Source organism: Caretta caretta, chromosome 12 (assembly GCF_965140235.1).
Source record: "Caretta caretta isolate rCarCar2 chromosome 12, rCarCar1.hap1, whole genome shotgun sequence".
In the NCBI taxonomy this organism is placed as follows: Eukaryota; Metazoa; Chordata; order Testudines; family Cheloniidae; genus Caretta; species Caretta caretta.
Genome location: NC_134217.1, coordinates 8,618,433 through 8,633,416, shown reverse-complemented (window position 1 = coordinate 8,633,416; position 14,984 = coordinate 8,618,433). Strand labels below are relative to the sequence as shown.

General features: G+C 44.9%; 1 protein-coding gene across 2 annotated transcripts in view; it reads right to left on the bottom strand.

Moving 5' to 3' along the window:
- The window catches only part of BBS2 (Bardet-Biedl syndrome 2), a 31,891-nt gene extending 17,338 nt beyond the window's left edge, over positions 1-14,553 (bottom strand). Inside the window, exons 1-6 of one of the 2 annotated variants that reach the window (XM_048817161.2) lie at positions 14,356-14,553; positions 8,866-9,093; positions 7,322-7,447; positions 6,977-7,039; positions 3,807-3,884; positions 773-877 (exon numbers count right to left, since the gene is read on the bottom strand). In XM_048817161.2, coding sequence (XP_048673118.1) covers positions 773-877; positions 3,807-3,884; positions 6,977-7,039; positions 7,322-7,447; positions 8,866-9,093; positions 14,356-14,472 — 717 coding nt within the window. In that variant the 5' untranslated portion in view covers positions 14,473-14,553. The remainder of the gene's footprint in view (positions 1-772; positions 878-3,806; positions 3,885-6,976; positions 7,040-7,321; positions 7,448-8,865; positions 9,094-14,355) is intronic. The other variant, XM_075118334.1, reaches the window with a different exon arrangement.
- Positions 14,554-14,984: the final 431 nt, after the last annotated feature.

Sequence of the window (14,984 nt, the reverse complement as noted above, 5' to 3'; positions counted from 1 at the left end):
CCCATTACTTCAGACATTTAAAATTACACTGGCTAGAGCACTTGGAAACATACTGTGCAGGGAACAATCTTGTGCTGATCTCTGGGAAATGGACTAGATGAGCTAATAGGTATTTCCACCTGTCCATTGTCATTGAGTTTGCTGTATTCTTGTTAAAACACATTTCATTTTGTCAAATCAACAGCAGACCAAACAGAAATAGGAGACCAACCTGTGTTCAGAGAAGTCTTGGGAACAGCAGCATTCTGTTAGCTGGCCTTTCCCAAAGCCTTATCTTTGGCATTGTAACCAATACACAAATCATACTGATGCTATTATGTGAGACTTCTGACCTCCTTTGTGAGCAGAAGAGAAATACAAACATGCTCACTTCCTGATCACCAGCACACCTGCCAGCCGCACTGATGTAGTTATAGAAAATGATGCAAGTCCCTCACAAATGCCATGTAAAATAACTGTACCTCCGAAATATTTGTCAACAGTATCTCCACTGAATGAATCCAGTATGAACAAGGAACTCAAAATCCCCCACATGGTTGCAAGGCAGAAGTTAACTGATGTGCTATTAATTTTGTATAGTGACATTTTATACCTATAAAATAAACCAGTTCCATAATACACATAGGCTGAGATTTCCAAAACCAAGAGATTTGGACACCCAATTCCCATTAAAATTAACAGGAACCGGGCACCCAAATCTGCAAGTTGGCTTTGAAAATCTCAGCCATAACGTTCCAATTTCTTCCTTCAGAACGTATTTGATTGTACTAACTTTAATCCTCCAGTATCGGGATGTCTTCTCATAAACTCCTACTGTACCATTAGATAGGGCATAGCCAAATCGACTGCCATACATGGGGCTAAGTGCAGTGATGGTCTGAAAAAAGAATATGTAAGAGTTAGAACGCATCTCTACTTCTAGAGTTTAAAGTAACTGATAATAGAATGCACGCAATTTCTGTACTAAATTAGCTGTTTTACACATTAATTAATTGGGGATAACTTTCCTTCTTAAAGAACATTACTACAGTAGGTATACCGAAGATCAGTTTAAAATCACTATGGGCTCATCCTTCTTACTAAGATTCTTTGGCAAAAGTTTTGTACCAGTGAGAAAACGCCTGTGGTCACTGGTGTTTATAACATGGTGTCATTTAGACCCGCTCTGGTTAGACAAAACTCTCTTTAAAACACAAATGGCTGTGGGTGCCTAGTCTAAACTAGTAGCACAATGTTACTAACACTGATGGAACTGGCCAGGTGCTACCAACAGTGGGAAATGTTTGCCACAAATCTCCAGGCCTAAATCAATGAGATAAAACAAAGGTCTGTTTCCAGGATCGAGCTCTTGTAGGGGAAGGAACACTGGTGAACATCTATGGCATTACAGAAATAATAAAACACTAACAAACATAAATGGCAGAACCAGGGAAGTACCTACAAGACCATAACTCTACCGTAACTCAATTTTTTTTTTCCTTAGGTGCACCACATAAAAGTTAGCTATTAGAGTAGCCCCTCAACATGAATATGAGAAGTGTTCTGATGCCAAATCAGAGTTACAGACGCATCATTTCCAAGGCCACAAGGGACTACTGTGATTATCTAGTCTAACCTCTTGCATAACACCAGCCACAGGACTTCCCTGAATTAATTCCTGTTTGATCTACAGCATGTCTTTTAGAAAGACCTCCAGTCTTGATTTAAAAATTGCCAGTGATGGAGAATCCATCACAATCCTTGGTAAGTTGTTCCAATGGTTCATTACCCTCACTGTTAAATATCTGCACCTTCATATTCAAGTCTGAATTTGCCTAGCTTCATCTTCCAGCCATTTCGTCTTCTATAAGTTTGTCTGCTAGATTGAAGAACCTTCTATTATCAAAATTTCTGTTCTCAATGTAGGTACTTATATACTAATCAAGTCACCTCTTAACCTTCTCTTTGATAAGCTTAATAGATTGAGCTCTTTGAGTCTATCACTATAAGGCATGGTTTCTAATCCTTTAGTCATTTATGTGGATCCCCTTTGAACCTTTTCCAAGTTATCAACATCCCTCTTAAATTGTGGACACTGGAACTGGACACAGTATTACGGTACTAGTCATCTCAGTCCAAAAACAAGAGGTAATAAAACCCATCTACTCCTACTCCATATACTCATTTACACATCAAAGGATCACATTAGCCCTTTTGGTACAGCATCACTAAAAGGTTACGTATTGGTTTGTTATAGACTACAAACAATATTTCAAAAAATAGAACTCTGCAGTCTTTTAAAATGAGTACACTATATAAAAGCCATCATCCAAACATGTTGCATGTAATTTATCTTCCTCCAAGGAAGAGTCTGTGAGTTATTGAGCGTCCCTTTAATTGAGAACTATAAGATAAGAACAAGCTTCTTAAGGAATCTGTAAGCATGGCTTTAAAACAAGTAGGTTAAGAAATACATCATGTATGAGCACAACTTCCCCTTTAACTATAAATCAGGATATTACTCCAGAACATAATTTGCAGTAAATACCTAATGCAGACTTCAGGTATTGACCAGCTGTAGGCATTTTAACAGATATTCTCTGCTGAATGCTACACAGCTTTGCTAGCTAAATCATGGTCTTGCATCTTGCTGCACTGGGAAGTGCTGAAAACAGCAAATCTAGCAGCCATACCGAACTGTTTCAGAAGCACAAATGGCATAAAATATTCCAGGCCAGGGTATCCCTGTTAAATTCTAATTCTAGCCACCCTCGTCTAACAAAACTGCACTTCTTTAGCTTTAATAGCTCTTTCATAAGTGGTTTAGTAGCTAAGCCTTTTATCCCTAACTCCAGCAGCAAGTTTCCTCCCACAATACAGTTCTCCTCAGATTTTCGAGGAGGGAAGTCTCTAAGGTGTCCTTCCCACTCCACTGCAAGCCTAGAAGTGGCATAATTAAGAATATTCTTAAATTCAACCACAAGGTGCTTTCCCCCCCAAAAAGCAATTCATCCCTAATAGTGGGGATCCTCTCTCTGCCACTAAACTGACGAGTGACAACCCCGCACCTTTTTACTTTCTACCCATACACATTCCCTCCCTAAAAGCCTTCCTGTCCCACAACTGTAATTTAGGCCCTGTCTAGGCTACAGGTGCAGTCATGGTTTTTAACTGGTGCATGTCACTCTTATCTGACCTGGTTACAACAAACAACTTTCAGTTATGTCCATACAGCGTGATTTTCTTTTTAATGTAACCTTGCTTCCTCTGTATTTGTGCATCCACAAACTGCTTACTCATGTTTCTGTCAATGCACTCGAGAAAAATCTTGCACCACTAATCTGAGACAATACCAACATAAAATACTGAGGTTGTCTTATTAACTACTGAACTTCCTGCCAAGAGCTACAGGCACTGACTTCTTAGCCATGCTCTGACCCTGCCTATCCTACGATTTTTGGGGCAAATATTGTAACCGAATGAGCTCTCTTGTTCACAGCTTCTGACTGAGGGCCTGATCCATAGCCAATTGACCTCAATGGGATCATTCCAGTGACTTCAGTGTGCTTGGATGGGGCCCTAATTTTCTGACAAACAACATTTTCTTTTTAAAACCTGGCAGACTATCTGTAAAACAGCACAGCAAAAATCACAATCCAGATGGTTTAAATCCATTATTAAATTGTAACTTTTTAAAGTGCTCATAAAATAGGAAAGATTAATTAACTCAACTGGTCATCATAGTAAATCTAAGCCACTGTAGATTGGTGGGCAATATTTTGTACCCCATCTGAGCATACAATAAACACTGCTTAGAAATAATTTACCTCTGTTTCTGACATTTCTGCCACAATCTCATCTTCTTTAAAAACCCTGATGTCAAAATCCTCAGACCCAACAAGAAGCTAAAAAGAAAGAAATAATCTTAAAACAGTTTATTTAACTCACAGTAACAAAAACAAAGACACAAGAATTTAGAGGCAAGCAGAAAGTTTTTACTGAGCAAACAAATACGCTAGGCCCAGTCTTCAAGAGTTTTTAATGGTGATATGAAAAGTTTGTACAGTGCTTTGGGACCAAAAGGTGCCATAGACTCTCTTTTTGTTCAAGCATTATTTCCATCTATTTTGGCAGTGTAAACTCTAAGAACACATACTAAAATACCTAAGGCAAGGATGAGGGAAAGCACTCTACTACTGCCAGGATATATTCTTGTCTCACTGTCCACAACTCAGTACTAGCATTCATAACTGTAGTTACATACATAAGAAAAATTATATCCTCTGTATTGGGGTAGGGAATCTGCAGCTCAGTTGCAACTCTTTAAGAGCCATGTGGATTCAAATAGATCATGACCTCCAATGCCAAGCATTAACCATGCTCATACGAGCAGACAGCTGAATGCCATTTCATTTTACAGCACTGATAATCTCATATTCAAAGGCCTCTTGCTCTATGCTGACCCAAATCAGCTAATCCGAGGGTCCAGTTCATTGTTGCCCTGCACCTTAGTGCTTTACACCAGTGCAAAAGTGGATGCAAAATGCTACCGTTCTGATTTAGTGTAAATGATTGCATGATGTGCAGGACAATGTTGACTTGGGCCCTGGTTCTTACTGCTCATGCACTCAATTTTATCAGTTCCTTTCCTGCACACTACTTGTTGGAACAGGGAGTCTTAAAGAACAAACAAGGCAATGTGGAAAACCATTTTACAAAGATGAGCAAATGTCATCACCTCCAGTTTATAGAAGTTGAGTGACTTGTCCAAGGTCACAATGTGAATCAATGGCAGAGCCAAGAATACAATTCAGTTCTAACCCCCTCTCTGGTGCCCTTCTCACTGGACCTTGCTAGCCTAGAATCATCTCCAGCATTGCTTAATACGTGGCTTTACTTGTCCATCAGCCCACTCAGTTCCAGCAAATAAGGTTGTGGTGGGGCAGTGCCCCACCCCCAGGCCAGATTGGGCTAGAGCAGGCCAGAGTGGCTGCGCAGACAGGCAGCCAATCAGAGAGGGCCTGTGGGGAGCCAATCAGGGCTGAGCAAGAGGTAGCCAATCAGGGCCAGGCTAGGCCCTATATAAAGGCTGCCCAGGCAAGAGACAGGCAGTCTTGCCTAGCTTTCAGAGGGTGAAGGTCTGTCTCCTGTGTGAGGAGACTAGCACCAGGGACAGCGCAGTACTGGTCAGGCAGGGGGAGCAGAAGGGAACTCCAGCCTGGTACCTGCTAGGCTGCAGGCCCTGAGGAAAGGGCCTAGCTGGCGCAAAGGGGCTGAAGGGGGGATGGCCCAGGGAGAGAGATGGACAAAGGGAGAGAAGGAGGGTGGGCAGGAAGGCTGCTGCCAAAGGGTCCCTGCGTTGGGACCCAGAGTAGAAGGTGGGCCTGTGTCCCCCTGCTTGCACTTACACCTGGATGTTAGGCTTGGCCATCAGGATGGCACCAGACCCCTGCCAAAAGGGGTTAGACTTTGGAGTGTGGTTGGCCATTGTGACTGGGGTGAAGAGAAGAACTGCTGATAACCCACACCCCTGGAAGTGGGTGAGTGTGGACTAGGGGGCACTGCCAGAGGGCAGTGGACTAGGGGGCACTGCCAGAGGGCAGTGGACTAGGGGGCACTGCCAGAGGGCAGTGGACTAGGGGGCACTGCCAGAGGGCAGTGGACTAGGGGGCACTGCCAGAGGGCAGTGGACTAGGGGGCACTGCCAGAGGGCAGTGGACTAGGGGGCACTGCCAGAGGGCAGTGGACTAGGGGGCACTGCCAGAGGGCAGTGGACTAGGGGGCACTGCCAGAGGGCAGTGGACTAGGGGGCACTGCCAGAGGGCAGTGTCCTGAAGAGGGTGCAGTGAAAAGGGAGCAATGTGGGTCTAGATGCCAACAGAGAGTGAGAGATGGATGGGACACCACCAGTGGAGGGCGCTCCACATGGACTGAGCTAATTCCCGGAGGTACCAACAGGAGGCACTGCAGTGGTGAGTCCCACCCCTGTCACAAAGGTGGAGGAAGAGGTGTGACTGACACCAATCCTGCAAATAGATTACTTCAGTGAGACCCCTATAGGTGAAGGGTCTGTATAATTTGTAAGACTGCGTCATGGGTGAGGAGAAGAAATTCAGATTACATCTGTGGTATGCGCATGTCAATGGTACAAGTCCTTAGCCCACTAAAAATAAGGCTTTTCCCAGGCAATAAAAAGGGAGGGGGAAGTGATCAAGTTTCTAAAAAATGCTGTTTCTATCTCTTATTGATCTTTGAATTTTATAATGAAGTTTGCACACTGATGTAGTAGCCTAATAGGCACAGGGGTCCACACCCACACACTGTAAATGCACCATCTGGGCATAACTGTTTTCCCTGCCCTTCCCTTATGTAGTCTCAATAGCAAGAAGCTTGTTAAAATTATTTTCAGTCTTACACCAATGCAGTGGGTAACAGTTAATTATTGTGTCATTATTGAAAAGATGCACTGTGATTGGATTTGAGAATGGATAAATCAAAAACAAGTCCAACCATAAATGAGATTATTTGTAATACAATTTTACAATTGTCCACTATAATGAATAACATGGTTTCTAATGAACTGTTTCTTTTCCATTTAAACTAACCTAAATCAGTCAATAGGGGGTCCAGCAAGCTGGCTGCTTTAAGTATTTTTTACATATATTTAATTTTATTTGAGAGAAAATACACACTGTAAAATGCAAAGAACCGCTTCAGAATTATCATTAGTGATCAACACAGCCAAAGCAAGGCTCCAAGCCTACAAAGACTTATGTCATGCTTAACTTTACTCACTGTAACTAGTTGCAGTGAAGTCACAGTATAGTTTAATATGTGCATAAGTGTTTGCAGGATCAGGGCCTAAGAAAGGACTATAGCTCCAAGCAGTTAAATCTAACCAGCCACATAAAGGAGTCAAATATGATTCAGTTATTTTCTTTCAACATAGATTCACTGCAGGACAATACTACAGAAGAACCGTCCACAACAAACCAACCTCTTTTTTCCCATCACCATCGAAATCACACAATGCTAATGAACGAACATTGTCCCCAGTAACCTAAAATTAAAAGAAAGGAGTCATCAATACTTATGCTAGTTTAGCCTATGACAACTACATTTATGTTCTGAGTTGCCAAGAGAACAAAGACTATTAGAATATCGTTGGTTCAGGCTCAAATTGTTGTATATACTGAGTAAATTACAAATACACATAGCTTATCATTAGCTCAAATCTTTCTTAATTTAAGATTAATCACAAATCAATTTAATATTGGTTTTATTAAACATAATTTTGATCAAAAATACTCTTGTAGCAACGTCAAAAAGACTGTATCTTTACCGTCCAAAAAAGATCATTTCCTTCATGATCAAAGCCCTGCAGAGCACAGTTTCCACCAATAATAGCAAGAGGAGAGGAAATATCTCCTAGTGTTCCAAGCACTATCGCATTAGCTCCATCGGTAATCTGCAGAAAAACATTAAACATAGCAAAGATTCAGATATACCTATGCATACTGTACATGCATCAGAGAAAGCATCCAGCATTACATTAACCTAATACTGTATGGAATAACTCAGAAGTTATTCATCATTTACTTTAAACTATTTGTAGCCTAAAAGGTTGAAGCAGTAACCAGAAATTAAACAAAACAGAGATAACCAACTTCAAACATAAACAGCAAAATGTGTGCTGTATTTAATTGTACATGATGGTTGTATGTATGTCACATCTACGGCTTATGATAAAAATGCAACTTTTAGGGTTTTTCGTAATGTCACATTCTTTACAACCTACTGAGCATGTACTCTTCCAAAATTGGCTCTGTTTATGTCCACTGTAGTGGAGTAAGAGAAAGCAACCTGAACTGTTACATTTTTAGTATCTCTTGTTTTATCGTACCCAGAACAGTGTTACCTGTGAAGTGCTTAGCGAAGACCTGCTCATTGCCCCAAAGAATTTATAAATTAAAGTCCCAATCTGACCATGAGATCTGTGGAAGTGTTCCCCCAGGCATGTGCAAAGGCCTGTAGACTTCAATGGGACTTGCACACGAGCAAACCCTTTCATTCCTAGCATGTGACTGGGGGATGGAGGCCCTCATCTTGTAATCAAATCTCCATGGGTTGACCCCTGTGGCCATACAGATTCAAGTGCAGTATTGGGGCCTAACTATAACACGAGACAAGTTAGAGTAACAAACAATGGGGAGAGGTTACAGTACTAAGGTAGGTCAACCCAGTTACTCACATTGGTTAGGATGAAGTTTACAATAAGGTCAGTCTGCAATTACTCAGGCTGGTCATTAACCTTCTATGTACAAACTCCTTTCCCCACCCGCACACCTGATTAGTTTTTTTAATAATTTTTATTACCCTGTTTCTAGTTTAAAAAGAAAGAAAATGGTGAAATATTTAATGAACTAGTTTTAGCTATTTAACCAAAAAATAAAGAATAGTTTGCCCAGAATAATGTAATGTTAAATTTTTCCTACAAAATTTGTGAATCAATGACAAACCCATGGCTTTTCCAAAATACTGTTCCAAGCAGACTTAGGATATTGGATTGGAATATATAATTCTATTCTAATTTTTTTTCAGCTCTGAATATTTTCAAAGGCTTTTAAGTTTTGACTTGCAACTGGTATAGCATATTAAAAAAACTCACTCACTGACAATGTCACATTAGCATTATATTGTCCTCTTAAAAATATAATACTGATTTTCAAAACATGCAAGTCCTCTGCCCAGAAAGTCCTGAATCTAATTATATCACTGATCTGCAAAAAGAAAAGCACAGCAGTCAAATAAATAAACTTAGAATTTATGACTCCTAAACTTCTTTATAAGAAAGAAAGATGAAGACTAAGAGTGAAATTAACTTGCCTCTCTATAAAACAAATCCGAGTTGTTGTACACATCGTAAGCCAACAAATTAGTCTGTGTTCCAACTAGAAGACAATCATAGCCAAGCTGGGGATTCAGCACTCCGGCTGTCAGGCAGCTGACCCCCTGGTTAATGTTGAGAAGAGAAATATCAGAATCCTGGCTGCTTTGCATCATACGATTTGCACTTACATGCTGGCCACGGGCATGAGGATTATGAATAAAAACCTGTTTAAAAAAAAAAAAAGTACATTTCAAAGATTGTTCTAAATCCTGCTAGCCACCACATATATTCAGAAGCAGTAAGAGTTAGTCTTGGTATTCAGGCACAGGTTCTGGAATCTAACAAAGATAGATGGACACATTACAATTTTTATTTTTTTGCTGTCACTGTTTCTTACGCCCCCTTTAGGTACCTTCTACGCTACATAACCAGCAATTTCCAAAGTTTGTTACAAGCACAATTGTGCCAGCTTTGCAGAGGAGTAATGTTAAAACCATTTTGAAAACTGAGACTGACTAGTACTAAGAATGTGGTATGCAGTGTAGATGTAGTCATGTTGGTCCCAGAATATTAGAGAGACAAGATGGGTGAGGTAATATCTTTTACTGGACCAACTTCTGTTGGTGAGAGAGAGGGGCTTTCGAGCCACACAGAACTCTTCTTCTTCACATCTGAAGAGTTCTGTGTGGCTCAAATGCCTGTTTCTCTCACCAACAGAAGTTGGTCCAATAAAAGATTTTACCTCACCCATCTTGTCTCTCTAGTATTTAGAATGATTATTTTTAAAATATTAAAGTTATGACCTGTCTCTCCTGGTAATGGTATTAGCAAAAACAGGGCTATTATAGGTTTCAGAGTAGCAGCCGTGTTAGTCTGTCTTCGCAAAAAGAAAAGGAGGGCTTGTGGCACCTTAGAGACTAACCAATTTATTATAGTAATTTATGCACTATATGCAAGTAGCACAATATCACATGAGATTGGAAAATCGTTAGCCTCCTTTTTCTGTACTTATCTTCAAGGTTAAATGCTTTAATAGTATAATTAATCCAAGCCCAATTAACACAAATGCCTAGAAGCAGTGTTTACCCCCACCGTTTCTTGTGTTAAAACCCAAATAAAGTTTTATGCCACAATCCTGCAATTGGATCTATACAGCCAAAGAAAGCGCTGTCTGTGCCGAGACCCACTGTAATCCAGGGCCCTCTGCATGTGCAAAAGGGTTCACTCAAGCAGATCTGATTCAGGGCCTGGAACCTTGGTTTGCAAATGGAACTGGTGGATTTAAAAGTAGAACTGTGAAGACAAAGGTATTCTCCTCCTACTCGCACAGCAGAATGCATTTGCTACAGTTTTTTAATATACATAGCAATCCCCATCTCCTCCAAAAGGGAAGGAAAAAAATTGTTTGCAGCCAATCACTCTGTTTGTGTGTTATATTCCTTTCCCCTACCCTTTTTCTAAATAGACCCTTCTCTATTTAGATTGCAAGGCCTTTCGGGAAGGGACAGTCTACTATTTTGTCTATACAGTGCATAATATAATGGGTCCCTGTTCTTGATTGGTCCCTAGTCATTCCCATAATACAAATAAATAATACTAAAAGAGTTTGGGAACTACAGGGGTGAATCATGTGCAAATTGCAGCAGCCTAAGTGCAACATTTCTATGCTTTTGTAGGTTTATGTTTCAGCCTATGTTTTATTCTAACAATTGTGTTAAACTTCCTTTGTTGGGTTTAGAACTGTTGTGGAGCTTGCACTTAATAAAGTTTTCCAGTGTTGCAAAGTAGTCATCTGATTTACAGCAAACATGCATTTCCTTTAACACTGCAACATCTCCAGAGTTAAGTCAGTGAGGATGCTAATTTCCATTACAGTAACTGAGAACCGTATAACAAAACACACAACTTGAAAAATACAGTTGCCCACTTAACAACAAACTTAGAAACTTTTTTGGGTGGGGCGGGGACTTAAGTCATTCATTTTTTTTTGGCAGAATTTAACCTTTCATTTAAAAAAATTAAGTTTCCAGTGTTGTCTTTCTATGTTTGCAGATAGCTTCAGTGCCTCTGCTGCTGATCATGGCTTTCCCCCAGCAGCAGCGCAATGAAATTAACAAGACTCTAGTCCTTTGCAGGGCCCTTAAGAATCCTGTGGGCATCAGTGACCATTTCATTCTGCAGCTGCTATTTCAAAAAAGCAAGGAGCCCTGACACAGACGCTGGAGGAAGTTACAGAAAATCACGACCCAAAAAACTTGATATAAGCAACTGAAGGTCTGCTTTTAGCCATACCAGAACTGAAAAAAAAAGCTTCACTGATTTAAATGTACATATTTTATAACTTTTTAAAATACAAAAAAGAAACATCAGAAGCAATCAAAACATTGAATAATTATGGGGTAAACAAACAAGTTAAAACGTGAGAAAAACAGTCACATGACCTTCCAGAATCTGAGGTCTAATATCAAAACATACATGAGCGCAAATCTTTAAAGTACCGCTAAGGTGCCAAATGAACTGAAGTGATGTATTTCAGAGCAGCAGCCGTGTTAGTCTGTATTCGCAAAAAGAAAAGGAGTACTTGTGGCACCTTAAACTAACCAATTTATTTGAGCATAAGCTTTCGTGAGCTACAGCTCACTTCATCGGATGCATTAATTTAACTGTTTTATGGCCCAATCCTGCTATGTGCTAAACATATGCCATTGGGTACTGAGCACCTTCAATTCAGGCAATGGGAGTTGCAGGTATTAAGCACATTGCAGAATCACGCTCTTGGGGGAGGGGAGAAGGTCAACGCTAGCCTTTAAACACACAACCCAATTTCCTCCCTGTTGCAGCTCGACTGGTGGCAGCAATGGTTGGGAGAGCTAGTGCAGACCAACCACTTGCGTTTTAACCAGTGTTTCATCTAATGCTGCAGATGATACGATGGTTAAACACCAGCAGAATGCAACAGTGGGAAATTTTAGGTCAATAATTCTAGTGTAGACATGCCTACTCTAGGGCTGCAGTGTTGTTGCCAAGATACAAGAGCCAAAAATATTAATGGTAAATAAGAGCTTCTGGCTATCAGCCTGTATAATACTGCACAGGCTGCTAAAAGAGAGGGGGGTTTTGAGGATATTTATTTATTTCATGGTTTCACATTTCCATTTTCTAAGAATGAATCAATTTTCAGCAATCAGAAGGTATCATAAAATCAACCACAGCAGAAAGCAAATTTTTCCAGGCCCAATCCTGCTCCCACTGAAGTCAATGCCAAAATTCTCATTGGCTTCACTGATTGCAGGATCAGCTCCCTGGTCCTCATCCTTTAAAGCAGTGTTTCCCAACCTTGGGATGCAGCTTGTGCAGGGAAAGCCCCTGGTGGGCCCGGCCCGTTTGTTTACCTGCCATGTCCGCAGCTTTGGCCGATCCCAGCTCCCACTGGCCGCTGTTCACTGTGCCCAGAGCTGGGATCGGCCAAACCTGCGGACATGGCACATAAACAAAGCAGCCAGGCCCGCCAGGGGCTTTCTCTGTACAAGCAGTGTCCCAAGTTTGGGAAACACTGCTTTAAAGGGATGAGAAAAGGAAAGAGTTGTCATGTATTTTGCTGAGCTGGCTTAGGCAACACCAGACCCATCCAGTACAAGCTCCGCAGTACAAGCTGTGTGAAAGCAGCATCTCATCCTTCTTTCTGTAAAAGAAAGGCAGCCAAAGCCACTACGGACACCTCAGGGAGGAGAAAAAAGGAGGCTCGTAAGAATCATGTGCATGGAAAAACAAGACTTTTAGCTGACACTAAAACCCTGGCAGACATGAGCCAAAAATTGTTTTCAGATTAGGTGTTTTCATTTATTCTTAGGGTTTTCCTCCCCTGGAAGTTACTGTGTATGACAAACAATGAAGAGTCATTTCACAGCGAAGGGTTGCGAGGGAAGGTGTGGCAGCTGACCTCATATTTGTTGCTGCTGGCATGGAAAGAAATGGGTTTGTATTTGTTGCTCTGACCAGTGCAAGCTTTGCAAGGTTTACTGTGGATATGAATTAATGGTCAGATTTTCACAGGTCGTGAATACCCACAGATCCCACTGAAGTCACCAGATGCCAGGGGAGCGGGGAGACTCTGTGCCTAGGGGTGCCTCAACAAGGCAGTGTCCCTTTGGCAAGGACTGGGGATGTTGGAGTGAGTGGGTAGGGGTCCCCATGTCCATAGGTGTCTCCGGGGTGAGGGATCCCCATAGCAAGGATTAGGGGGAGTCTCTGTGGGGCAGATGTTCCTGTGCCTGTGGGTGCTTCTGTAAGGGGTCCCCGTGGTGGGGAGCAGGGAGGCATCTGAGGGGGGCCCTGGGTCTATGGGTGTCTCTGGCAGGGATTGGGAGCAGTCTCCAGAGTAGGGTCCCCCTGTCTATGGCTGTCTCTATGGAGGGGTCCCTCTGTCCAGGGGCTTCTCCATGGAAGGGACTGGGGGACATGTCAGGGGTGGGTGTCTATGTCTGTGGGTGTCTCCAGGGGGATCCCTGTGGCAGGGAGTGAGGGCAGTCTCGGGGGGTCCCCATCTCCATGGGGGTTCCTGTGTCAGGGCTTAGGAGAGTCTCAAGGGAGTCTTCATGGCAAGAAGTGGTGGCAATCTTGAGGGGGTTCCCATATGCAGGGAGTGGGACCCCATATGCAGGGAGTGGGACTGTCTCCCTGGGGTTCCTCATGTGCAGTGCTCTCTCCCTGGGGGTCCTCATGGCAGACATTGGGGGGCAGTCTTGGGGGGGGCCCATGGGCAGGGAGTGAGGGCAGTCTCAGGGGGTCCCCGGGTGCAGGGCTGTCTCCATGGGAGGTTCCTGTGGTGGGAAGTGGGGGAAGTCTCAGGGCATCCCCATGGGCAGGGCTGTCTCCCTGGGGATCCCTGTGGCGGGGAGCAGGGACAGTCTCGGGGGGTGATGGGGAACAGGGGCAGTCTCGGGGATGGGGTGATGTCCCAGTGGTGGGGAGCAGGGACAGTCTCGGGGGGGGGGATATCCCAATGGCGGGGAGCGGGGGCAGTCTCGGCGGGAGTTTTCAGGGGGATGCCCCTGTCTCGGGGGGGGGGGTGGATGCCCCAGTGGCGGGGGCAGTGTCGGGAGGAGGTTTCAGGGGGATGCCCCGGTGGCGGGGAGCGGGGGCAGTGTCGGGGGGGGGTGGATGCCCCGGTGGCGGGGAGCGGGGGCAGTGTCGGGGGGGGGGTGGATGCCCCGGTGGCGGGGAGCGGGGGCAGTGTCGGGGGGGGGGAATGCCCCGGTGGCGGGGAGCGGGGGCAGTGTCGGGGGGGGGGGGTGGATGCCCCGGTGGCGGGGAGCGGGGGCAGTGTCGGGGGGGGGGGGTGGATGCCCCGGTGGCGGGGAGCGGGGGCAGTGTCGGGGGGGGGGGAATGCCCCGGTGGCGGGGAGCGGGGGCAGTGTCGGGGGGGGGGGGTGGATGCCCCGGTGGCGGGGAGCGGGGGCAGTCTCCGGGGGCCCGTGGGCGGTTACCTTGCCCGCTTGGGTGGCGCCCGCCAGGCACGGGTGGGTCCCATCGTACTGGCCCAGCGCCACCGTGCGGGGCAGGATCCTGTGGTTGAGCTTCAGGGTGAACACGGGCACCAGCATCGCGGCGGCGGCGGCGCCGGCCTCCGGGCGGGGCAGCAGCCGGGCAACCGCCACTCGGGGCCCGCCGGCCCAGCGCGCCGCGGCCTAGCGCTGCCTCCGCCCTGCTCCGGCGGGGGAGGCGCCGAGTCGACGCCGCAGCGTCAGCCGCGGGGCAGGCCGGGCTGCGGGGGAGCGGGCGGGAGGCGGATGGGTCAAGGGGGGATTTGGCCGCGGGGGCACTGGCAAGGGAAGCAGGAGTGGGGCAGTTGGCAGTGGGGCAGGGGGCAGTTGGCAGAGGGGTGGGGCAAGGGGCAGTTGGCAAGGGAAGCAGGAGGTGGGGCAGTTGGCAGAGAGGAAGCAGGGGGTGGAGCAGTTGGCAGAGGGGAAGGAGGAGGTGGGGCAGTTGGCAGAGGGGTGGGGCAGGGGGCAGTTGGCAAGGGAAGCAGGAGATGGGGCAGTTGGCAGTGGGGCAGGGGGCAGTTGGCAGAGGGGTGGGGCAAGGGGCAGTTGGCAAGGGAAGCAGGAGGTGGGGC